The sequence below is a fragment of the Macrotis lagotis genome, chromosome 7 (assembly GCF_037893015.1).
Source record: "Macrotis lagotis isolate mMagLag1 chromosome 7, bilby.v1.9.chrom.fasta, whole genome shotgun sequence".
Classification (NCBI taxonomy): domain Eukaryota; kingdom Metazoa; phylum Chordata; class Mammalia; order Peramelemorphia; family Peramelidae; genus Macrotis; species Macrotis lagotis.
In genome coordinates, this window is record NC_133664.1 from 111574131 (window position 1) to 111601718 (window position 27588).

At 35.0% G+C, this 27588-nt stretch overlaps 1 protein-coding gene and 1 pseudogene across 6 annotated transcripts in view; one reads left to right on the top strand and one right to left on the bottom strand.

The window, feature by feature from the left end:
- Nucleotides 1-27588, top strand: part of DGKI (diacylglycerol kinase iota) — a 592236-nt gene that overhangs the window by 382770 nt on the left and 181878 nt on the right. For all 6 annotated transcript variants that reach the window (XM_074193600.1, XM_074193597.1, XM_074193602.1 and 3 more), the window contains one exon: nucleotides 2582-2781. In XM_074193600.1, coding sequence (XP_074049701.1) covers nucleotides 2582-2781 — 200 coding nt within the window. The remainder of the gene's footprint in view (nucleotides 1-2581; nucleotides 2782-27588) is intronic.
- On the bottom strand, nucleotides 1028-2554 carry LOC141493554 (cytosolic Fe-S cluster assembly factor NUBP2 pseudogene; annotated as a pseudogene).

Sequence of the window (27588 nt, forward strand, 5' to 3'; positions counted from 1 at the left end):
TCCTAGACCCTTCTAGCTTTAAATCTATGATTCTATAATTCTTTCAACTCAAAATAGTACTTGTGATAATAATAATATTAATAATTAAACAGATGGCTAGTGATTCCTGACCATTGGGGCCTCTCTGTATCCAAGTGAAAAGCAAGGGTAAATCAATGGCTAAAAGTTGACCATTTGTAATTATGTAGTGAATTTTTGTAATAAAAATCATTTAGAACTAATTTATGCTATATGCTTCATTTCCTTAGTCTCTTCTGCATTCCCTTTCCATTGATTTTATTAAACAAAGTCAAGGGGAATTTCTTTAATTGTGGACTCCTTTAATGTTGTAAAACATTCCTGAGACCTGTTTAACAATGAGAAAATTCTCATCAGGTGATATTAAAGTTTTGCTGTGTTGGAGTTAGAGATACATTCTTTAGCCTATTTATGTTTCCTTATGGATTTGATGGTCAGATGGTACTTATACAACTGAAAAGAGGAAATACTCCAATTCTATCACTTACTAGTAAGAACCTGTGTCCAGAGCAAGAAAGGCTGTCTATGGTGTACTCAATAGACTTAGAGAGGGAAATGCCAATGTCATTATGTTGGGATGATGTCTCTACAGTTAGCCCCGTCATGGCTTAAGTCAGTATGCCCTTCAAGGGACTGTCTTGGGAAAAGCAACTTAAAAGTTCAGTACTATTAACCATTGTGGATTAGCAAAAGCCCACTCTGAGTAGAAGCTCCACATACAACTAGGGGTGGTGGAAAAAATAAATAAAGTAAATGCCACAGAAACCACAGCTACCTGGTCTTTAGGAAACCTATTTTAATAGCAGTGAAAATGTGGAAATGACACTGCTCCTTTGCACTCAGGGCTTCTGAATAATCCAGGAAATTTCTTTAGAGGTCTTTTCTCTGTGATAGTCTTCTGATTACATCTTTTAAACAAGGAGCTATATCCAAAAGCAGCTAAAAAGGAATCACAATAGATAAAAACTTGAGATGCCTTTATTATAAGGATTTCTTTAGCCTTCATTAGCTATATCTCATTCAAGATCTGTTGAATGATAGAAATGAATGCTGGGAAAATAGGGCTTTTAGGAAATTCCTGGATGAAGTCTTGACCTTCCTCTAATCTCTTTGTGAACTGAGGATCCAGGAGCACACAACCTAGGATGGGGGGAATTTTGCCTGTCTGGCCAGCTCTTCCCCACCTCCCCTTAGAGAAGAGATTAGTGAACTCTCAACATTGAGCACAGACAAAATCACTTATATTCTCTACAATTGCAATCACTAGCAACCCTGTCATTTGCAAAATATGAGCTCTCTCCTGATTTCACCCACAGGCTTGGGGTATAGTAGCCAAAAAAAAAAAAAAAAACCCAACTCCCAGGGATTTATAAGACTTCCACAGAAGAAATGTGCTCATCAGAAGTCCCTGATGTTGTAACCTCAATGAGATGGTACAGGCCTCCCTATGCCATATCAGAGACACCTCTCCTCACCACAGCCTCATCTGGGTTCTCCAGTAGGGAAATCTACAAACACGGTTTGCTCGTGAACCATCAATATAAGCACTGCCTTTGTCACACTGGAGCAAAGCCTTGTCTTGCATTTTTAGCTTTTGGGGAATGCTTGGAATGGTAGAAATACACATCCAAAATCCTAACCTTTTTGTCAGACTGCCAGAGGACAAGGGCCAGCTCTGTTGAAATGGTGCTTTTCCATACCCCTCCTTTTTCTGAGAGGATCAAGGTGTTCTCCCTGATGCCAGTCAGATTTCTGTCTCCTGTGAGGCTGCCATTCTGTAAGATGTTTCTATCGATTTTTTTGATGGGAATTTGTATTGCTGGGCAAGTTCTTGTAGCCCAGTGGTGTGTAGTTAGAAATAGGAGTGAAAAGTGAACAGGAGTGAATATAAGCAATCCTACAAATATATTTGTGAATTGGCAGGTTTGTTTTATCTAGAGTTTAGAAAGTCAGCTTTGGGAGACATCTCAGAGATTAGCCAGTTCAATCCCTTCTTTTAATGTATGAACAAACTAAAACCCAGGAAGGATAAGTAACTAGTTTAAGTAACATAGTTAGTGATGTTTTGTCCTTCATTCTCAAAAAAAGATCACATCAGGGAATTTATGCCATGACAAGCACATGAATTGAATTTGAGTGAGGGGGTGCTGTGCTAAGTCACCAGCCTCACTTTCTCCTCCAGAGCCATCTGGGTCTAGTGGTCATATATGAGTCAGGACAACTGGAGATGGCTCTAGATGGGAGGCATTCAGGGTTAAGTGACTTGCCTGAGGTCATACAGCTAGTAAGAGTTAAGCGTCTGAGACAGCAATCGAATTCCTCCTGACTCCAGGGTCAGTACTCTATCTACTGAACCATTTAGCTGCCCCAACATGGATAGAACAGACTCATTTATAAAGTTGGTATCCCCCATCTTTCCTTTTGCACTGGGAACACCCAATTCCATTATGTTTTGTCAGAAAGTTGCTGGTTAAATAATGAACTTTAAGATTTCAGCAACTGATAAGTGACTGAATGGTACGGAGGGCATTTCCATCTTCCTTTCATTCTTTTCTTTTTGTAGGCTGCCCTGCAAGTTGGAGGCCATGGAGAAAGGCTGCATCAGTGCCGGGAGGTAATGCTTCTAACCTACAAATCCATCCCCATGCAAGTGGATGGAGAGCCCTGTAAGTTGGCCCCAGCTATGATTCGAATATCCCTGAGGAATCAAGCCAACATGGTGCAGAAGAGCAAGAGGAGAACGTCCATGCCTTTACTTAATGAGTGAGTCATATTCTTGCTTTATATTACTTCTGTGAGGCAGAACTTAGAGAAAGGAAAATTCATAGCATGTGCATGGAATGACTGATAGCTTCTATATATGTGTATGTATAAGAAGAAAATCCCATGGCCCCTAGTAGTTCCTTGCTTTAAAGCTTATGGGAAAATGCATCATCTTTGTGTTTTATTGTGCAGAGTCCCGTACTTTTTTTTTTTAGTACAAAATACTAACTTGTGCATGATAGGTGTTTTTGCTGCTTGGTATTAAAATGTTTTTGGTTTGGGGGCAGAGTAATTTCAAATTATTAATCCTTAAGGGAATAATATGGGTGAATCTCTTCTCATCTCACCAAAGAGATGCCCTTAGTTTTCACTAGTCTTGGATTTAGAGAGTAGTCATATCCAGAATTTGTCCTAGGCAAATTATGAAGTAGAAAAAGTTTATTATTGTCTGTTTTGTATAAACTTTTCCTGTCTTTCACTATGTCCCCTTATTTCCAGGCATACAATTTTCTCATGTTTTTCAATTTTATGACTCAGTAAGATTTGCCCTAGATGATACTACTCACATTTAAACTACCCCTTCTACCCCATAAAAAATTTGTCCAATCATGTTCTTGGGTACTCTTGAGGTTATGGCAGTTGACTAAATTGCTAATCAAATGGGGATAAATAAAAGAATTGAAATAAAGTTTTGTGGCTAATAATGTGGTTCTCATTTCAGTCAACATTTGATTTTTTAATAGTAATCATCAATGCCAAAGCAAAAGAGAAAATGCAATTGCTCTGAGTTTATATAAGGGTATTTCTCTCCTAGCTTCAAACATCTCTGTGAGTTTATCTACCTTAATATCATATTGAAAAATTCAAAAACTGAAGTCAGAGCCAATTATTTTTTTAAAAGATCCATTTGACCCATCTCTCTGTCTTGGCACATATTTTATTATTCTGTTAGGCTAAATTCAGTTAGAATTTAGTATTACTGAAATGAAAATGAGTGTGTGTCCTATGTCAGTACTTCTGAAAGTGAGGTTTGAGGGGTCTCCTTTAACTTCTGTTTCCTCTCTTCTCAGAACTCCTAAATTTCCTGGCACTTGACCCATCTAAGATGTTCCTATAAGGAGAGGTCACTTAGTATTCTTTCTGACTTTGTCCTTCTGTAATGGGAGATAATGATATTTAGTACAAATTATTTTCCCCTTTGATTCTGAAATCCTGACTGTTGCTCACTTTTCCCTAACAATATCAATATGGAGAAGCAATGACTGGTTCAAGAACAATTTTGGAATGAATGAAAGTCACCTTATACCAGTGGAGATCTTATGTATAATTGACAGACAAGTGAAGCTTGATAACATATAATGCTATTCTTTAAGGGGGGGGGGGGAGATTCTTGGGTAGAAGGATTCACTGCCTATCCCATGATTTATTTCACTGCTTAGTAATCTTTAAAATCAAGTAACTCTTTCTAAATAATCAATAGACCCTGTCCATTATCTGAGATAGAAGCTGCATTATATAATACTTGGTATTGTGCTATTTTTTTGTTTTGTCTTTGTATCCCCAGAACCCTAGCGCAGTGCCTTATACATAGGCACCTAATAAATGATTGTTGAATTGGATTGGATTGGATTAGAGAGTTCATAGGAGAATAGAATCATTTGAGGTAATAGTATAAAGGATTTTAATATCAACATATTCAGTTTATGAGACTAGAGCCTGATGCATAATGCAATCAAATAACTTTACCAAGGTCAAACACAAGTGACAGATAGAACTAAGATTTAAACATAGATTTCCAGATTAATCCAGTGTATTTTCCCATTCACAGTTCTTCTCCAGTATTCTTCAACTATTAAATCATTATCAGGAGAATGAAATTAATAAACTGTATTTTATTTCTACTGTTAGCAAACATGACTTTGCTGTAATTTTAGAGGAATCCTTAAATGGGATACATAAAATTCCCAAGGAACATTTTTATATTTCAAGGCTCTATGAACTTGGGTAGGGGAAAAAAATAACTTCCTTTTTACTCACCTCTACCTGACATATGGCATTTCCTTTAATTATTTAAAATGCACTATTCTGAGAAGGGAACCACCAGATAGCCAAAGGAGATCATGACAAAAAAAGATGAAAAATCTCTACAAGTTTACAAATTTAGCACTCATAAAACCGAATCAAAGGAACTGGATTAGAAGTTAGAGCCTTCTAACATTTCATGATGTTGTTGCTATTACAGCTAAATAATTGGAAAAATAGTTATATATCAGAGTCATGTTTTTTATCAGATGAAGATTATAGCATGATTTTCTTTTCCAAAATTAAATGAAATAATTTTTTACTAAAGTAACTAAACAGAAATTATTACTAAAGACTGTCTTTAAAAGATGATATATATATGTTTAATTCATCCATGATTTTATCTATCATCTAATTAGAACTCCCCTTAAATCCTTATTTTGAGTCACATACCTCTCAGGACAGTTATAGGATTCAATTCAACAATCCAACAATCCAACAAACATTTATTAGCATTGATTATGAAGACACACTCAAGAAGATATGTTCATATGAGGAAATCCAGAAACCTGAAGAGTGAAACATGGTGGAGAGAATTTGGATGAAGATCCATGGGGGCAGAAGCAGAAAAAGTTTTGTCACTGGAGTGTAACTGTGGGCTACATGGGCAAAATAGATGAGAAATACATCAGAAACTGAGGACATGTGTGATATAATAGTGAGGGGAGAGTTCAGTTAATTAGATATTTACTGAAGCCAAAAGCTAAGAAACTAATGTTTAAACATACTTTTAAGATAATTTCATCTTTGAAAAGGTAGGAGAACATTATTCGAAATTGTCTTTGGGATCTCCTTCTTACTAACACCTAAACTGTTTCCTGATATAAAAAAGATTGGTACTAGGCAGATTAGAAGTGGAGGGAAGGGCAGGAGAAGAAATGGTTCTCTTTTTTCAGTTTGTGGGTCAGAGAAGAAAGCCAAGAATAGTTTAATCATCATCTTAGTTTTAGAGATAGTAGATTTCAGAGAGTTCAGAAGAGTGATAGGATTTCATAAAAGTGGAAACCATCCAATAGCAATGGTAAGATTTCAATAATGTGATTCTGAAGACACAAAAGAAGTATTGTATACTAAAGCTCAGAATGAACTGAGTTTGCCAAGAAATGTTAATGACAACAAAAAGGATTATTGAATCGCAGCATCATAGATTTGGCAGAGAATCTAGAGGACATCTCATTGAATATCTATCCTGTGCAGAAACCTTTTGGTTGAGTACTTTTAGTGATGGAAAAGGTCATTGCCTCAAAAAAGTGTTCCATTCAATTTTTGGATGATTTTGTTAGAAAATTCTTCCTTAAACTTTCAAAATTTCCCTCTGTATAACTTTCTCGCATTCATCCTTAGATTGGCCCTCTGGATTCATGGAAAAAGTCTCTTCTCTCTTTCAGCAGACAGCCCTTCCAGTACTGGAACATGGCAATGCAGTTGACCATACATTCTTTTACCTTCCTGAAATACACTCCAGCCCTTTAAATTATCCTCACATGGCATGATTTTGAATTCTCCCAACATCTCGACCTTCTCTCCCAAATATGTACTAGTTTCTCAACATTTTTAAAATGTTATGCCCAAAAGTATGTACAATGTTTCAGATATGGTTTGGCCAACACAGATAGTATGGCATTTATCACCACACTTGCTTTGAGCATTATCCTAAAATCACAGATCCAAATAATAGCTTTTTGGGCAGTGATATCACATTTGTTACCTGATGCTGAGATTTCATATTCCTTTGATTTCTTGCATGTCTTTAAGTCAGGTCTCTCATTTTGCACTTAAATAGTTGATTTTTGAAATCATGCTTTCCATTTAATTGTCTTTATAAGGCATGGAGAGATTTAGATCTAAACTGATGGAGGGAATTCCTGTATTAATGAGCTCATGGGTCCATCCACGAATGAAGAATAATTTTGATTCAGTATCTTGTTGAAGGCTTTTGACACCTTTTTGGATCTTGATACTAACACCAACTGTTTTCTGATTTCTGAATAGTCTTATACATTTGCAATAGTAGATCTACTTCATCTACTTTAGTGGATATATGCACTGTTCCATAATTCACATTATCCCAGAACATGGAGTTCTTCTTTGTCCAGCTGATATAAATACCTATCACACAAAAGGGAAAGAAAAGCATTATCCAGACTGTCATTCTTGTCTCATTAATATGATGACTGGATAAGTTATGATTACAGAGCTTTCTCTGAAAAGTAGCTGGTAAAGAGCTAGGAAGCCAAAAGGACTCACTCTACTTTGTAGTACAAATGGCCCATTTGAGCCAAGTTGTAATCAATCATAGAACAATCATTAAAAAGGAGAACAAGAAGTGCTGACTTCTTTCACATTCATTCTTTCCAAAGACTGATTTTTTTCTGTTATCCTATGTCACGGTTTGTAAATAAGGACTTTGAACTGAGCACCTGGTTCCCATCTTCCTTGGTTACACAAAGTGCTATTAGCTGTAATAGACATCCTTTTTCTAATGGCCAAGGACAGAGAGATGTGAGATGGGTTTAAACCTGAAATGGTAGACTACAAAGTCCAGAGATATAACACATTGGAATTTTCAGTAGTCCTCATTTTTCTCTTTCCTTATAACTTTCCCCCTCCTCTTTTTCTCCTTTTCTTTCTTCTTCTTTCTCCCCTCTTTATAATTCTTCTTTCTCCTCCCCATTTCCCTCTTTCTTTTTCTTTTCTCTCCCACTCACCTTTTTTAATCCTGGCTCTTACCCTCATCTCTCCCACTCACCCTTTTTTACTCTCTCCCTTAATTACCTTCTTTCTCACCCATAGAGAGTGAGAGTGTAGATTGAAGATGAGGGAGGATGATAGAATAACCACAACAAATAGAATAAAAGATTTGAAGACAGGAAGAGCAGATCAGAGAATTATAAAGTTAGACCCAGAAGGAATCTGAGAGGTTCAACTCTCTAATTTCCCCAGATGAGGAATATGGGATCCTGAGGGGTTTAAATTCTGCCTCAGACATCAAAGGTTTCTAACCCTGGATAAGTCATTTTAACATCCCTCAGTCTTAATTTCCTTTTCTGTAAAATGGAATTAATACAAGCATCCAACCTTACGTGGTTTGTGTGAGGATCAAATATATAATACATGTGAAATACTTTGAAAACTTTTAAAAATGTTATTTAAATGAACCATTTATTATTCCTGAAGTGAGAATTAGTATAGCTCTCTCAATCAATAGTTTGACCTTGATCAGAATCACACACACACACACACACACACACACACACGTGTGTGTGTGTGTGTGTGTGTGTGTGTGTGTGTGTGTGTGAACTATTATTTTCCCCCAAGATTTCTGTTTCAGGATAGTTAAATTATTGTCCAGGATAATTAGAGATTTCAAACAAACTGGTAAAACCATTAGTGCCTTTACCAAGCCTAGTAATTGTAGAAATTAGGTATGGCAATGTCTACAGAATATGTATGTCTCCTATTTTATATACATACATATATAAATATATGTATATTTATATAATAAACAAATAATATATATGTCAGTGTCTATAGGATTTATCTATCTGGAACCAGGTGAATGATTTTTAGGAATAGAGCAAAGGAAACAATTGTAATGAAAGGAGACATCTTTTCTGGACTTTAGACTTCACATTCCACCTCTTTTTATGTCTCTGTCTCTCTTTTTCTCTCTCACACACTTTCTTTCTCCTTGCTCTCTTTCACTTTCTCTCCCTCTCTGTCTTTGACTTTGTCCCTTCTTTTTCTGATTCTCTTCTCTCTGTCTCCACTTTCATCTCCTCTTCCTCCTCATTTTCTTCTTCCATCTAAAATATTTGGAATAGAGATGGGGATGAGAATATGGAAAGGAATCTCCCAGGTGAGGAAACTCCTTCTATTGATGCAGCTCAGTACATTCTCTATAATTAATATTACCTGAGAATAGTCTAGAACCTTGGGATCTGAAGTTACTTGGTCAGGGGCATACAGACTGGATGTGTCAGAGCCAAGTCTTCCTCTCAGAGCACTTCTATTCAAGAAAAAAAAGTAGTTTACTTTTCTTGGGTGTCCTAATCCCCTTCTATAAAGTGAAGGAATTGGATCAGATGACACTCCAGGTCCTTGTAATCTCTTAATCTTTGCTCTTATGAAAGTAGTCTGTCCCATGAAGTGACATATCATTATGGGAATGCCTAGATTTGTCTGGTGTTTGCTCTGAAATTGTGTTAGTGACTTCTATATGAAAGTAGGGGCATTTAATATATTTTTGCACCATCAGTGGACTGCCTCTTATATAGGCTGAGCTTGGATGTTTACCTGCTTTTGTATGATCCAAGAATTTAAGGGGGCTGTGTCCAAGGGCAACCTTCATATAGATCATGCCTTGCCACCCCAGAGATTCTCTTGGGATTTGGGGTACAACTACACAAAACAACCAGTGTATAATATATTTATCTCTCTATTTGGTATCCTGGAAACCCTAAGAGGAAGAAGTGGTAACCATATTTTTCTCCCAGATCTCACCTTCATCCTAGCATGGATGGTTTCATGGTACCATCCTTCCATTTGACCCACTACCATTAATTCTCCCAATGCTCTGATGCTCATGGGCCTTGGAGACAGCCCCTTCATTTGTTTCCCTGGCTTTATCTCTATCACCTGCTTCTTGGATGCCTTCCATGCTTGGCATTATTTTCATTTTCTTTTCGTTCACCTTTTGGTGAGACACTCATTTAATTTCTGTTTCAATTTTGTGTGTCTTTCTCTCTCTCTCCTGGCTTGTTCCTTGTCTGTCCACGCTGTTGTGCTGACTCTGTCTTCGCTGCTCATTCCCTGCTGCCTCTAGTATCCATAAGGTGCAAACCACTGACCTGAGGAGAGTTTCTGCTCCCCCTGGCTCCTTCACCATGTGAGTATAAGGTTGATTAATTTTAAATTTTCTTCCATTCTCTAATGATCTGCTTCCTGCATCCTTGGATTTTTATTTCACCCTTCCAGGACTGCTGCACTGAAAATGTTTGGAGGATAGAAGACATGGGAACATTTGAAACCCCTATCAATGGGGGTTTGACTCATTTTACTTGACACAAGAGAGCACCACTATCAGCAATAGCTGAAAATTTCACTGACTTATTTATTTCAATATTCAGATAAACTTCTTGACAATTAAAGTTATTCCAAATTGGAAGGGGCTATTTTGGGAAGGAGAAGTTTGCCATCACTGGTGGTCTTTAAGAAGGGACTGTGTTGAAGCCATAATTAAGGATTTTTGTACCTGGGGTAAAGGGAAGACCTAACCTGTAGTGCTGTTTTTGGGCAGAGAAAAATCCCAAACTGTCCTGAGTGATCATTGGCTTTCTGTGCATCTGGACAGGTACTTGGTGTGGCTGGTTGTCTATCTATGGCCACTGGAGGAGCAAGTCTGTACTGGAATGGTTGCTTTTATCACCCTCTGAATTTCAGAATAGTTCCATTCTTCCTTTCTTGGTTATGGCTCTGGTCTGGATGATTGCTTGTCAGGGATTTTGTAGATGAAATTTCTATTCAGGTTTGGTTGGACCAGACAATCATTGAGATTTTGTGATCCCCTGAATTGTAATTGAATATTTTCCCTCTTTTGTTTTGGATTGATCCACAGTAATCCTGTCCTTAGTTCTTGCTTCCTCTTTTTGAAGTTAACGATCTAATGTTAACTTTTGGGAGTGGTTGAAGGGGAGGTGTTCTTTAACATGCTACAAAAAGGCATTTTTGGAGAAGGTATGACAGTGGCTCTAGACCAAGAGCTCTTATCCTTTTGCATGTCCTGGATCACTTGGGCATAAAACCAAACACATAGGACTACAAAGGAAGCCAATCATATAAATAAGCAATTATCAATATTTTACAAACAAACAAATTCATTAGCTCCAGATTAAAAATCCCTGCTCTAGATTATCCATTTCCTATTACTAATCTCTACCAATTTCAAAAAAGACATGGACACTGTTAAATATCCTTAAAGCTCAAAGAGTCAATAAACTTCCATAATACTTACTTTCAATTCTGCTTAGGTTATGGGAAGCTTTAATTATTGGTAGAAAGAAAGAGACAGATAGGTGGTTGCAGTATATAGAACTGTGGGTTGAATGAACCTCTGGGCCCAAATCCAACCTCAGACAATTATTAGTTTTGTGACCTTGGGTATATCTCTTAACTGCTGTCTGACTCAGTTTCCTCATCTATGAAATGGCACATAATAGCACCTACTTCCCAGGGTGTTTTGAAAATCAAATGGGATCAATTTGTAAAGTGTAAATTAATTAGTACAGTGTCTATCAAATAGTAGCTTACTTGCTTCCTTCCCTTTTGAAAATGGAGGAGTGGAAAGGGATGACAAGGGAATATGAATGTAAAAGAGTACTGTGATTTTTTTTCCTTAAACCTATTTTTTCTTGGTTAAATAATCTACAAATCTGCATCATGATGTCAAATTAAACTCCAGATTAGAAATCCACACTTCTTTGTCCATTTCCCCCAACCTAAGTCTAGTGAAAGACTAAGAACTTGGGGATATGTGGTAGAATGTAGGGAGTGAATATTAACTGTGGTCATGTCCCAGTTTGGATGATGTTGGGTAAATAATTTAATTTCTCTGAGTTTTGGTTGTTGTCACATGTAAGATGAATAATAACACTTATAATAATAATAGTGTTATTGAATGATGCAAACTATGTGAAAGCATTTTGAAACTATAAAGTAATATCCAAATATTTTTATTGATATTAATTTCCATCTGGGACAGGGGTATTTTCTGTCAGTAAGAAAAGTCCAACATGATTTGTGCCCTCCAGGAAATAGTACAGGAGTTCATCATGTGTTTATCGTGTTCATTAACATCATAATCTCCACTGATGTAGAAAAACCAATGGGTAATAATAACCTTATAACATTTGTGGACTGTTTTACTGCTATTTCTGCTATTAGTTATGATTTGGGGGTCACTTTCTTAAAGGGTATTCTATTCCTTTTTTCCAGTTTGATGGAGCTTTACCTGTCATTGTTGCTAAGAAATGAATGTGATTTTTGTTTGTTTTTTGGTTTGTAAATCAGATTAGACCTGGCCAACTTTAGTCTTGGAAAACTAAAATCCACTGGATTTTATATCATTATATAAAAATAAGAGACTTATTGTAATAGATATAGAATAATAAAACATGTTCATCAAGTAACTATGAAACAAGCAAAGTAAAGATGAGGATTCTTCACAGGAAAGAAGCAGCCTGTGAATTCATATGATTGAAGCATTTCATTGGAGAAGTGGCCAAGTAGGAAAATTACAGAGTAGCAGCTGGCATCCCTTGCTCCCTCCAGGTTCAATATGAAGTATTTTGGTGAATCATGGTTATACAAACAGGGCTCAAGCAAACATTTAGTACATTCTCTACCAAAATATCAGAAACTAGGCATCAAAAACAATATCTTTCAGCTAGAAACAGAAAAAATAGGGGAAAATCTTTAAGAGGGGCGGTCTCCCACAGATTCTCTCATCACTGCTAGGAATAGGAAGTTCCCTTGAATAGTTCCTGATCTTAGGAATACATAGCCAGTACAAGCGTTCTCATGGTTCAATCTTTCAGTTGGACCTTATTGCAATTTCATCCTGCCTCCCAGCTGCTATGGTTCTGCCTCTGACACCACAGTGAACTGCTTGTGGCTGCTATGATCTGATAATTGAGCTTCTTCTTTTCCTAAGCTGCTCTCAATCTTCTGGAGCTGTCTTCAGCTACTGGATCTTCAGAAAGATTGCTGTCAGTCTTTGTAAGATTGTCTGGCCATAACACAATTTGCTTTCAGATTGTAGTTGATGTTGTTGTTAGACTCACAGTGGTGATTTGCTGGTATAGTAAAGAGATTATTAGAGCAAGAGTTTTTTCTTTTTTTCATCAGACACTTCTATCATTCACCTTCTCCCAATCCAAATAGAGATTCAACTTTGGTTGGCTTGATATTTAGCTTAGGGTGAGAAACTTCCATTGTGCCCTTAGCAGCTAGCAACTATATCACACAAATTACCCTAAAGCAGTTCTGAGAGGTGGGCAAGAACCTGATGACCATGATAACCATAAGGCTGCTGATCTTTATATACACACTGGCTGTCCCCAAATTCTTAGTGCAGTTTTGAGTGATGAAAGTTTAAAACTGTACTAAGACTTTTGAGACACCATGTGTTATTACCAACTCTCTACTTCCCCTTACATCTTTTTGAAAGTAAGTTTGGAAATGAAAGATTTGAATTTGAATTTGCAAAGACTTGAATTTAAGCTTTCAAGTTAGCTTTCCAAATGTAAGTGGCTTTAGTACTCAAAAACCATTACTAATAAATCCTCTGCATTACATTCCCAGCTAATGGGGATAATATTCCTTTAAAATTTTTATTCAACTAAAGAATTCATAAAATCCCTTGGGTTGGCATTAAGATTTAACCTGTAATAGGGTTTCTCAGAGGTGGATGTGCTTGCATTTATGTCTCCTCTGTCTTTCCTGATGGCTTTATTCTCTGTGGAGCAATATGAAACTCAGTGCTTTCTATTTTTCATAATTTCAAAATTACGTTTTTAACAATTGTTATGCAATCATGTACATGAAATATGTAGTTATGTAAAAGCAAAATAAGTGTCCTATCTTTGACATAAAAAAGGTATCTCAAGTTGTTTTCTACAATTTTTTTTTATAAAAAATTAATCATGTCTTTGTAGGCTGAGAAACAATCTTAGGCATCATATGTTCCATATATCAAAAAATTACCATGACAGTAGGATGATTATTTACTTCTAACTTTTGTGCCAAATATATGGCACAGTGGAAAGAATATTGGGCTTAATTTAAGAAATCTAAGGTCAAATCTGGCTTTCTTACTAGTCACATAATCTCAGGCCCTTCCAAAATCTACAGGAGAGCAATCATTGGGTAAGTAAAGCATATTTATTAAGTACCTACTGTGTGTTAGTGAAGCATACTTATTAAGTACCTACTATGCGCCAGGTAATCCCTTTTGAGCTTTCCAATAACTCTACAGAGATTAAAGTGACTAGGTAATTAAAAAGCAATTAATTAGTATTTAAATAATATTATAATTATAAATAATGCAAATGATAAGCAAGATTAAGATAAGTGATTAGATAATATATATCCGAGTCTGGATTCCAATACAAGATTTCCTGACTCAGTGTCTGATCAATACTCTATCCATTGTGACATGGAACTGCTTTACTAGAGGATAAGTTTTTATCATTCAATAACACTGCTTGGTTATTGGTTTATCTTAACTTGATGACTGTTTAATCTTAGCTAGAGTGAAAACAATTGAATTTGGTAATAGATTGTAGGATCTCAAGACTGTAGGGGAAAGGTTCTTCAGAGGCAATCTATTCTAGCCCCTTCATTTCATATGAAGGAAAGTATAGGAAGGTCACTCAGGTAGTAGGCACCAGAGTCAGGATTTGAACCCAGTTCCCTTAGACACTAGGACCAGTGCTCTTTCCATTATACCATAATCAATATGAACCTTCACTTCAATTCTTCTCTGATGCCTCATCCATGGAGATGACCCTGGGTTCATGTTGTCTGTTCAAATGAAGAACCACATCTATGAGATCCTATACCAATCTAGAAAAGCTTTGAAAATGGGACCAGTAAAAGATTATACTAATGACTAGTCAAGCTAGATTTGTTGAGACTTTTCACCAGTTTTGACCATAGAAATTTATTTAATCAGGGATCAAAGGGTAGTTATTTGTATTGGTGCATCAGTAGAGAGACTATCTATCCATCCATATAATCGAAATCATGTATCTTTGGAAGGCTTGAAATCAATAAATATGAAAGCATACAATAACATAAAGTGTTTATTTAAAGTCAAACTATTATAGGAATTAAACATAATAATAAGAATATTTTTATTCAGGAAAACTGGAATTGCTTCTTTATTTTTCTCTCTGTGTTCTGTTTAAACTAAGACAAGTTTTCTCAAAATAATAAAGGGGTAGGCTAGCATGGTGGCTAGAGAGCTGTCCTTTGACTTTGGATGTTGACTTTTACTAGGAAGAGTTAGCTTTAATTCCAACTTTTGGATCCATGTCAGCTGCATGATTATGGTCAAGTCACTTAACCTTTTAGTGTCCCAGGCAAGTAACACTAAAATTTTAATCAAGTTGCTTAATCTTCACTAGTGAAGAGAATTTCCCTTGCCAAAAGATCTATACTAAATAAATATATTTGGAGAATGTTAGCTCCAGAAGGACCTTGGAGATTATTCAGTCCATATACCTCCTTTTACAAAAGAAGAAACACAGGTCTGAAGAGATAAGGAAAAGAATCATATCTATATGAACTAAGTCTTGAAGTAAAAGGAATACCATATAACCCAGCCACCACAATTTCCTCAGTGTTTTTTTAAAGATGGAATTATAGATACTAATAGCATCTACTTAAGCTGAATCTCACACAGATCCTCAATGGTAGAACTGGGACAAAAAAATAAAGTCTCCTGATTACTAGACCAGTGCTTACTGAAGAAGATACATGGAAATTGCTGCTGTATTTTGCTTTAAACCTCTACTCCTTCTTTATTTTCATTTTTATTTTTAAGGCAATGGGAGATAAGTGACTTTCCCAGAGTTACAGAGTTAATAAGTGTCTGAGAATGGATTTGAACTCAGATCCTCTGGATTCCAGGGCCCTTTGCCACTTATCTGCCCCTTGATCCTTCTTTAAAGACAAAGATTCAATATATAGGAAATAAATATTTTACTTAGTTCAAAAAGTTCCTTGTTTCTTAATCCTTATGGGGAATAAAAATTCCCAGTTTTTTCTCTTCCACTTGCCCAAGACAATTCAACAAAAATGGACTGAATTGTCCTATATGTACAATCCCTATGTTTTTGCCTTTCCTTCTCTCTCCGACACTTAGCACAGTTCCTGTGACCTAGTAAGTATTTAAATGCTAACTGAAGACTGATTAACCAGGTATTAGGGATGCAAAGATAAGTAATATATAGACCCTATCTTCAATAAGTGTATAGTTCAGTAAGAAAGATAGGAGAAATACAGAAATGACTATGATTCAAGTCATAGGGATTTAAAGGGATGGGATAATAGGGATTTAAAGAGCTTTTCAAGACTCTAAAATTAAAATAGCATTTCTAGAAGCAGACAGAACCACAGGGAGAAATTATGGAAATTTAATTTTTCAAGGGAATGACATCAGAAGAATTTCAAAATGAGAGGAGGCTAGATGGGGGAATAGTATCCAGCTGTTTTGTTGTGAAATAGAATAAACCCTGTGTTTTAATATGGGCTATATAATTTTTTAACTATTTGCTCCTAAGAAAGTTATTTGATATCTCTAAGACCAATGTTATTTCCCCTATTTTACATTTGAGGAAATTGAAAATCAATCAACTTTAATGATATCAATCAGTTAACTTCAGTTGTTTAGTCATTTTTCAACTATTCTTGTCCAGCTTCAACATGTCCTGCACTTCATGATCTCATTTGAAGTTTCTTAGCCAGTGATACTGAAGTAGTTGCATTTTTTAAATTGCTTGGAATACAGAAAGGCTCAATTATATATAGATTGTATAGTGGATAGATGGTCCTAGTCCTAAAATCAGGTTGACCACAGTTCAAATTTAATCTTGGTCTAGTCAGTTAGCCTCAGTCTGTCTCATCTGCAAAAATGGGAATAATAATAGCACCTATTTTCCAGAGTTGCTGTGAGGACAAAATGTGAGAACATTTCTAAAGCACTTTGCAAAACTAAAAGTGCTTATCAATGCTAACTTTTATTATTTATAATGTAGTAGGAAGAAATATAATTCAGTGGAGTTGAGCTACAGCAAATATTGAGTTAAAAAGCAATTGCATTAAAAAGCAGTAGTTCTTATGAGGAAAGAAGAGTGTTTTCATAATAAACAAATTTGGAGGTTTGGTTTGAAAGCTTTGTGAGTGTAAGTCATCCATATTGTGTTTACTTTAGTGAGAGGGTGGTAGACTTTAATGTTCTTTTCATTTTTAATTTAATTATCCAGGCACAATTGGGCCCTCCTGGTCTGTCACAATATCCTGGAATGCTCAAATGAAATGAGATGAAAAGAGAGAACATTTTAAAAAGTATAAAATGGAAATCTTATTTAGCTAGGATAAAATTAATCTAGAGACACATCATTTCAGTACAGAATTCCCAGAAAGAATGGAATAGATTTATAGCCACCAGTTAAATATTTGCCTGGCATGAGACCAGCATCTCTCCTCTAGGCCCATACATTTCACCGTGATACTCTGGGATGACCCCTCCTCAGGGAGTGAGACAGTATTTAGTCTGATGATTCAGTTTTGTCCAAGTGGAAAAACTGGGTCATATGGACAAAGAACATTAGAGTACCTTTCCCATCACATCTTAGTTTCATAGCTTCAGTGCTTTGTTTTAACTTTTAGTTTTAGAATTACCTTTTGTGTTAAAATGAATTATCCTCACACATAACCTGCCTTCCCCATTTGAAGATCCAATGCAGTGAAAATTGCAAAGACCTCTCTATATATTTATAGGTGGCTTAGTGGATAGAGCACTGAATTTGAAATCAGTAAAATCTAAGTTCAAATCTAGCCTCTGACAATTAGCTGTGCAATCTTGAGCCAGTCACTTAATTTGTTTTATTAATCCACTGGAGATGGAAATGGCAGTATCTTTGCCAAGAAAACCCTTTGGTCAGCATTGTCCAGACTATTATCTCGGGATCGCAAAGAGTTGGCTGTCACTGAATGAAAGAACAACACAATCATTTAAGATCTTCAGTTCGGTCTACATTTATTTAACTATGTTAGGGAGGAAATTAAAAAAAAACCCACCAAAAACCAAGTTCCTTCCCTTAAATAAAATATGAAGAAATCAGTATGGGAGGTGGGAGGTTAGGAAAGAATATCTCAGAAATGGAGGGAAATTAAGGAATGGAGGACTATTTGTGCACAAACAGAAGAAGAGGAAGATTAGTAAAAAGACTCATTTGATTAAACATAGAAAATGTGAAGGGTAGAAATGTGGAGGAAGTTTGGAAGGGTTGGCGGGAACCCTGTCATTGGCTCTAAAAGCCAAGCTGCATTCAGATAATGGAGATAGTATTTGACCAGCAGGAAGCAGACAGGAAGATCCTAAGGAGGATGGAAAAAACATTTTTATGATTGCAATGTGGAGGATGGAATGGGGAGGGGCTGGAATCTGGAAGACTAATTTAGAGGCTATTGCAGTAGTCTGAGTGAGATGTAATGGTTCTGATTTCAGCCAATAGCCTTATGAACAATGAGGAGATACTGTGGGCTTAAAAATGTCAAGACTCATCAAATGATTGAATGGGGGGTAGCAAAGAATTGTACTTCACTACTCCAAGACTGTGAACCTTTAGAAGTGGAAGAAGGGTGGTACCCAAGAAAAGGGAAGAATAAAGAGGGAATTAGTTACATTTTGGAAATGATGAATTTGAGATGCCAGTGGGATGAATAGATGGAGGTATCTAATTAAAGAAGTGGAATTGAAGGTCAGGACAAAGATAAGAGCTTCATATATAGATCTGTAATTCATCTGCCTAGAAATAATAATTATTACCATAGTGGTTGATGAAGCAAAGTCATGAAAGCTGAGGGAGGCTAGAGTATCAAAGAAGACAATGTGGTCAATAATACCAAAAGCTAGAGGAAAACGAAGACTTAAAAAAGACTGCTGAAGACATCATTGCTAACCTTAGGGAAAGAAGATTCAATTAATTGGTAGAAGTAGTAGTTATATTGCAATGTATTTTTGGTAGTATAGGAATTAGGCAAATTCCTCTCAGCTAAATTTAATTAGTAGGTTAGATTTAACAAATAACGGATCTGTTTTCATGTGACAATTGTGAGGTCAAGAATAAACCAATTATACTAATAAACTCTCTTATTCTATTCCCTTCTCCCCTCCACCAAAATAATTTTTGTATGTAATATCCAAACTATGCTGCTCCAGTTTCAATGGTAGGGTTAATTTCTTTATCTCCCTTACTGTTTTCCTCCTAGTACTTCTACTTCTAAGCACTAAAGCACTAAAGCATATAATTTGTGTGTGTGTGTGTGTGTGTGTGTGTGTGTGTGTGTGTGTGTGTGTTTTGTTCCTTTCTTCTTCAGGAGACAGGTAATTCATTAATCTGCCAAACATGCAAACATGCCCTGAAGGAGCATTCTCCCCCTTCCATATGTACACTTATTATTAATTTTTTAGACAAATCACTTTAATAGAATTATTTGCTGGTATGATGTGATTGTAGGCTGGAGTTTGAAGGTTTTGTCAAAAGAATTTGTCTTGATTCTGACAGTTCTTCCTACACGGACAAAAAAGACTGAAAAACAGTTCACGAAATCCCTCAATAATTGGAATGGGAATTAGGGCAGAGATAATGAAAAGGTTTCCTCCAGCAGACTAGATTGGCTAGGCTGAGCCACGTCAGAGAACAAGGTTAGAGAACTCTGGTTATCTTTTTCCCCCAGACAGATGATGAGGAACACAGGGTAGAAGGAGCCCAGCTGTGCTCCTTACAAGAGAGTCTGACTTTCACCAGCTGTTGGGTGATTAACAGGACAGCACTGATACCATAACTTTCCCCAAAGCCAAATGTTCCTCATTACTGACTATTCCAGACCTTGGCAAGCAATTGGTTGTCTAAGAGTCAGGTAAGACCTGTGACCCTGCAACAGAATAAGCCAAAATAGCACTTCCCTTCTAATGTAAAAGAATCCTTACAGAGGTCTTTTGAATAGTCTTTCACTCATTCTCTTTAAAACATTGTCAATTCATGTTATAAAGTATACCATTAAAAAAAGTGCAATTGTTTCATAGACACTTTCAGAAAAAAAGTTTTGATTTCTATTTCCTTTTATCCCAATTGTTATTTTATTTTATTTTTCCAATTACATGTTATAAAAGTTTTTCAACAATCACCCACATTCATAGGCATATTTTTAAGTTACATAATTTCCTTTCACTCTCCCTTCCTACCTCCCTCCCCTCAGCAACAAACAGTTTGGTGAATATTGTTATACACATTTGTATTTAACATGTTTACAGATTAGTCATTTTCTGTATGAGGAATTCGGATTAAGGGAAAAGAAAGAAAACCATGAGATAGGAAATAAATACATAAGAGAAATTTTTAAAAAAGTGAATGTTGTGTTCATCCAGATTCTGTAGGTTTTTGTTTTGTTTTGTTTTTCCTCCTCTGGATGGAGATAGCATTGTCCATAGCTGGCTCCTAGGATTGTCCTAGTTCTCTAAACCACTGAGAGGAGCTGCATCTACCACGGCTGATCAACTCACAATGTTGTTGTTAATGTGTAGTATGTTCTCTTGGTCCTGCTCCCTTCGGTCAGCATCAGTTCCTATAATCTATTCCATTCTTCTCTAGAGTTCGGCCATTTATGGTTTCTTAAAGAACAATAGTATTCCATGACATTCATATACTATAAATTGTTCAGCCATTCTCCAGCTGTTAGGCAACCCCTCAATTTCCAGTTCTTTGCCACTACAAAAAGAGCTGCTATGAATATTTTGGAACATGTGGAACTTTTCTCATTTTTTATGATTTCTTCTGAATATAGGCCTAGTATTGGAATTGCTAGGTCAAAGGGTATGATCAGTTCTATTTCTCTTTGAGCACAATTCCATATTGCTCTCCAGAATCAGTTTATAACACCACCAATAATGCATTAATATCCCAGTCCTCCCACAATCTCTCCAACTTTGATTGTTTCCCCCTTTTTTCCATCTTAGACAATCTGATAGATGTGAAATGATACCTCATAGTTGTTTTAATTTGCATTTTTCTAATCAGTAATGATTTGGAGAATTTTTTCCATATGCTTATATATAGCTTCAGTTTCTTCCTTTGAAAACTGTCTCTTCATATCCTTTCACCATTTATCAACTGAGGAATAACTTGTAACCTTCGAGATTTGATGCAATTCTCTATGTATTTTAGAAATAAGACCTTTATCAGAAACCCCATCCATGAAAATTGATCTCAGCTTTCTGTTCTTTCTTCTAATTTTGGCAGAATTTGCTTTATTAGAACAAAAACTTTTAAAATTTAATATAGTCAAAGTCATCAATTTTGTACTCTATTTCTTGCTTAGTCATAAATTTCTCCCCTTTCCATAGGTCTGACAGATAGTACATTTCTCATGTTAATTGATCTCTGGTATCACATTTTATGTCTAAATCCTGTATCCATTTTGACTTTATTTTGATATAGGGTGTGAGATGTGGGTCTCTGCCTAGTTTTTTCTTTACTCTTTTCCAGTTTTCTTAATAATTTTTGTGAAATAGTGAGTTCTTATCCCAGAAACTTATGTCTTTGGGCTTGTCAAACAGTGGATTACTATATTAATTTACTATTGTTTCTTTTGAATCTCTTTTTTTTATCTTTTGAATCTCTTAATCCACTGATCTATTACTCTATTTCTTATCCAGTAAAAGGCAGTTTTGGTGAATGCAAGGCCACTTTCCTTTACATTTTTTTCCCATCAGTTCCCTTGCTATTTTTGACCTTTTGTTGCCACAGATGAATTTTATTACTATTTTTTTCTAGCTCAGTAAAGTAGTGATTTTGTAGTTTTATTGGTATGGCACTAAATAACTACTTTAATTTAGGTGGAATTGTCATTTTATTTATTATATTAGCTTGACCCCTTACCATGAGTAATTGACATTTTCCCAATTGTTTAGATCTGACTTGATTTGCCTGAGAAGTGCTTTGCAATTGTGTTCATACAGTTTCTGGGTTTGCCTTGGGAGGTAGATTCCTAAGTTTTTAATGTTGTCTACAATTACTTTAAATGGAATTTAAAGTTTTGTGTGTGTATATATATATATATATATATATATATATATATATATATATATATAGAGAGAGAGAGAGAGAGAGAGAGAGAGAGAAATGCTGATGATTTATGTAGGTTTGTTTTATATCCTGCTACTTTGCTGAATTTCTTAATTGTTTCAATAGTTTTAAAGATGATTTTCTTAAGTTCTCTAAGTATACTATCATATCATCTGTAAAGAATGGAAGCTTTTCTTCCTCATTGCCAACTTTGATTCCTTTAATTTCTTTTTCTTCTCTTATTGCTAAAGCTAACATTTCTAAAACTATATTGAATAGTAATGCTGATGGGGCATCCTTGCTTCACTCTTATCTTATTGGAAATGCTAGTTTATCCCCATTACAATATAATACTTTTGATGGGTTTTAGATAAATATTGCTTATTATTTTGAAGAAAACTCCATTTATTCCTTAGTCTTTTCTAAAATAGGAATGGATGTTGTATTTTATCAAAGGCTATTTCAGCATCTATTGAGATAATCATATAATGTCTGTTGATTTTGTTATTGATATTTTCAATTATGTTGACTATTTTCCTAATATTGAACCACCCCTACCTATCTGGTATAAATCCTATCTGATCATGGGATATTATCCTATTAAAAACTTGCTGTAATCTCTTTGCTAAAATTTTATTTAAGTTTTTTTCATCAATGTTCTTTAGGAAGATTGCTTTATAATTTTCTTTGTTTTGGTTCTTCCTAGTTTAGTTATCATCACCATATTGGTGTCATAAAAGGAATTTGACAGAACTCCTGCTATTTTTAAAAATAGTTTAGAATGTAGAATAGGAATTAATTTTTCCTTAAATGTTTGGTAGAATTCATTTGTAAATCGCTGTGGACCTGGAGACTTTTTCTTAGGGAGTTCATTGATGGTTTCTTCAATTTCTTTTTCTGAAATGGGATTATTTAAGTATTTTAATCAGTCAGTTTGTATTTTTGTAAATATTCATGCATTTCACTCAGGTTATAAAATGTATTGGCATGCAGAGTGACAAAATTACTCTGAATTATCTTTTTTAGTTTCCTCCTCATTGGTGGTTAGTTCTTACTTTTCATTTTTGAAACTGGTAATTGGTTATCTTCTTTATTTTGTTCAATCAAAATAAACCAACATTCATCCATTTTATTTTTTTTCATAGAACCAACACTTAGTTTTATTTATTAAGTTCATTGTTTTCTTGATTTCCATTTTATTAATATCATTTCTAATTTGGTATTTATTAGTGATCTTTAATTTATTTTTTCTAGCTTTTTTTTTATTTGTATAAGCAGTAAGAGATATTAAGAGATATAAAACTGCCTTGGCTGCATCTCATAAATTTTGGTATGATGTCTCATTGTTTTCATTTTCTTGGGTGTAATTACTGATTATTTCTATGATTTGTTGTTTGATTCACTCATTCTTTAAAATTATTTAGTTTCCAATAAATTTTGGTTTATCTTTCCATGACCCTTTATTGCATGTACTTTTTGTTGTATCATAATTTGAAAAGTATGCATTTATTATTTCTTCCTTTTTGCATTTGATTATAAGGTTTTTATCCCCTAGTATATGATCAGTTTTGATATAGGTGCTATGTACTGCAGAGAAAAAGGTATATTCTTTTGTATCTCCATTTAAGTTTTCTTCAGAGGTCTATCATATTTAAGTTTTTCAAGATTTTATTCACCTTCTTAACTTCCTTCTGTTTATTTTGTAGTTACATTTATCTAGTTCTGAGAGAGGGAAGCTGAGGTCCCTCATTAAAATTTTGTTTTTTATATCTCTTTATAATTCACTCAGCTTTTTCTCTAGGAATTTTGATGCTATGCCACTAGGTGCATACATGTTTAATAATGATCTAGCTTCATTGCCTATAGTGCCTTTTAAGAAGATGCAATTTCCTTCCTTAACTCTTTTTATGAGATAGATTTTTGCTTTTACTTTATCTGAGATCAATATCACTACCCTTGATTTTTTTACTTCAGCTGAAGCATAATATATTTTGCTCCCTCCTTTTACCATTATCCTGTGCACATCTCTCTGCTTCAAAGAGTATTTCTTTGTAAACAACATATCATAGGATTCTGGTTTTTAATCCATTCTGCTATCCACTTCTATTTTATGGGAGAGTTCTTTCCATTCAAATTTACAGTTAAGATTATTAATTCTCTATTTTCCTCCATGCTATCTTTTCCAATTTATATTTTTCTTTCCTTTTCTTATTACTCCTCACCAAAGTTTTACTCTCTTTCCCCATTAATTTCTTTGAAATTTTAACTTTCATTTTTTAACTTATACCTCTGTCTTCCTTTTTATCAGTCCCTTCTTCCCATTTCTTTCCCCTTCTCCCCCCCACCCCACCCCATTTCCCTGTAGAGTAGGGTAGATTTTTAAACTGAATGGGACTGTATCTTATTCCCTCTTTGAAACAAATCTGTTGAAAAGAATTTACTCAGTGTTCACACCCTCCCTTCATTCACTCTACTATAATAGTTCTTTGTTCCTTTTTAGCTATGTTATTTATCACAGAACTATTATCATCAAGCACTATCAATCAAGCACCATCAATCAAAGATTGATTAATTGATTGCTTGATAAACTCAAAATACTATCAATCAGTCTTTTAAGTATTCTCCAAAGACACAATCCTCATGAGCCAAAGCATCATGCAAAACCAAATCATTTCATTAACCATTTGTATCCCCCCAAGCATTCTCTTTCCCACCCTCCCCCATTTTAGCTACCCAATCATGGTACCTAAACTCCTGTTCACTGAAGTATAGATTAAGTTCAACCCTTCTAAATAGGTTTCCACCCTCTGCCCCTAAATTCACTTCTGATTTAATTAACTATAGAGTCTCTAAATTCTCTAAGTACTGGAATATTCTCAGTCTCTCTTAAGAACTTTACAATTGATTGTAAGCTGTGGGGAAACACTGACTCCTACTTCACCAGCACAGGATGCCCTTATCATAGAAAGTGTTAAACTTTATGAGCAAAGCAGAATTAAAGTGGTCAAAGGAAATTGAGACACATAAGTTTAGAGTAAACACCCCAACTTTTCATCTGGGCTTTTTGTTTCAAACATAGTGATGTCATCTTTGTCTTCTTCAATGGAAAGACAAGAACCAACCATATCCATATCCTCTAAATCCAATCTCTTCAATTATATTCAACCCTTTAACTATCCTAAGAGAAATATAATTCTCATCAATTACAAAATGTCATATCTTCCCTTATAGGGTTTCATGCAATTTGATGTACTTGACTAATATTTGTTTTGTTTGTTTACCTTTTTTATGCATCTCTTGATTCTTGCATTTGGAGATTGAATTCTCTGTTTAGTTCTAATCTATTGTTCAGGAAATTTTGGAAGCCCTCTATTTCATTGAACATCCATCGTTTCTCCTGACAAAATATGTAAATTTTGCAGGGCAGTAAATTATATGATTTTCTAGGTCCTCTGATCCTTCAATGTTGAAGATGATAAGTCCTGTGAAAGTCTTATTATTTTAATGACTATTTTGTCTTCTTGCTCTAGCAGATTTGGACAGTTTTCCTTAATAATTTCCTGAAATGTGCTATCCAGGTTCCTTTTCTTTTTCTTTTAATCTAGGATTGCTAGTAATCTAATAATTCATAAATTATCTCTCTTGTATCTATTTTTCAGATCATTTGTTTTTCTTAAAACATATTTTATGTTTTCTTCTCTTTTTTCAGCCTTTTTACTTTGATGGAATCTTGTAGTCTCATAGATTCAGTGGTTTCTATTTGTCCAATTCTAATTTTTAGGGGGTTTTTCCCCCTTCCCTTCCCAAATGTTACCTATGCAGTTCAGGTGTTACCTTTGGAGAGGTTTGTTTCCTCCTTTGTGTCCAGTTCTGCTTATGCAGTGGTTTGTTCCCAACCCAGTCCTGGGTCTTTTGCCCCAGTGTTACCAGAGTTCAGATTTTGTTTGGGGCTGACTCACTATATAGCTACCAGGACCTGTTGTCAAGCTGTTGTCAAGCTCTGGGGACCAGGACTGCACTATGGCTAAAAGCCTCCTGCTGACTTTCCCACTTTCCTGCCTAGTTGGGCTTTACTTCCCCTTTTCCCCAAAAATGATAGACCTTCACTGAAGATTTTCCAAGATGTCTACCACACATTTCTTTGGATATTGTCGTTTTCTGGTGGGATATGTAGTTTTTAATGGCTATGCAGAGATTTCATTTAGTGTTGTGAAGGGAAAATCTGGAGTATGCTAGCTTCATGCTGCCATCATGGCTGTACCCTGAAAGTCCTCAATTTCTATTTTCTTCATGCAAAACAAATAACTGAACCCTTTTCTTTCTGCTTACTGTTTTTAGAAATACTACCAGCCCCAATAAAAAATTCATTAGGGCAGATCATAGATATGTATCTGAGTATCACTTCATCCCTTCTTTTGCTTCTAAATTGAGATCCCATTTAGCTTTCTATTATAACTCCTAGTGAATTATATACTTTTTCATCCCATTCTTTCTTTAAATATTCTAACCACTGTTTTTGTTGGTGAATTTTGCTTTCAAATATCCAGTTCCAGATGGTCTCTATTTCTTTGTTTCACTTTTGGAATGCTTTGAGCTTCTAGGATTAAAATTAAAATTATATTTAGAGTGTTGTACTATCTGTCATTGTTTTTACCATTTATATTGTTTTTGTTTATGTGTATATGTGTGTGTGTGTGTGTATTATATAGGTAATTCCATACTTTTATATTTATCACAAAATGCAGCAGAGTAATATTCCATTATATTCATGTACAACAAAATTTTTAGTAATTCCAAAATTAATGGGCGTGTAATTTGTCTCCAATTTTAGCTATCACAAAAATTCTACAGTAAGTATTTAAGAATACATTTTTTCCCTTGGAGCATAAAGAGTAATGAACTCTCTGTTTCAAAGGGTAAGAACATCTTAGTTCCTTTATTTGCAAAATTCCAAAATACCCTCCAAAATTGTTGTACAACTTTACCACTCCACCAACAATATATTATTGTACCTATCCTTACACAACTCTTCTGACATTGAATATTTTTTGTCATCTTTGCCAATTTTCAGGATGAAAATTAAATTCTGCATTGTTTTGATTTGAATTTCTCTTATTATTAGTGATTTGTAGCATTTTCCCATGTTGTTATATTTTGTAGTTCTTTGAGAACTGTTAGTATTCTTTGACCATTTTTCTATTGAAAAATTGCTATTAGTTATTCACGTATCTAACATATAATAGATAATATGTATCTTGAATAGTATGACCTTATCAGAGGAAACTGATAAGATTTTTTGCTTATTTGACCACTTCTCTTCTTATCCTAAGTGCATTAATATTGTCTGTGTAGAAGTTTTTGAGTTGTTCCCTATTCTATTATATGTTCAGTATTATGTTCCTTTAGTTACTTTAATCTTCTTTTAAAAGTGACCTTATTGCCTCTCTTCCTCTCATTCCTGATCTCTCTTCTCATTTGATATTCCCCTTTCTTCTCCTTTCTTTCAACTATTCCTATTCCTTCATTTTTAAATTTCATTTTTTTTGCACCCTTTTCAAAAAAGGAGTAAGTGTCTGAAGACAAGTTTGAACTCCAGTCTTCCTGACTCCAGGGCCATTACTCCATCCACTGCACCCATCTTGCACTGCCCCATGGGAGAGCCCCTCCTCTACTACAACCCTGATTATTCAACCTAGCACTAATTTATAATCTAAACATTTTTTGTTTTTCAGAATGTGGGTTTTAAAATAATTTTAAATTCATAAAATAAAATACATGAGTTTACAAAGGAAACCAAATACACTGAAATACA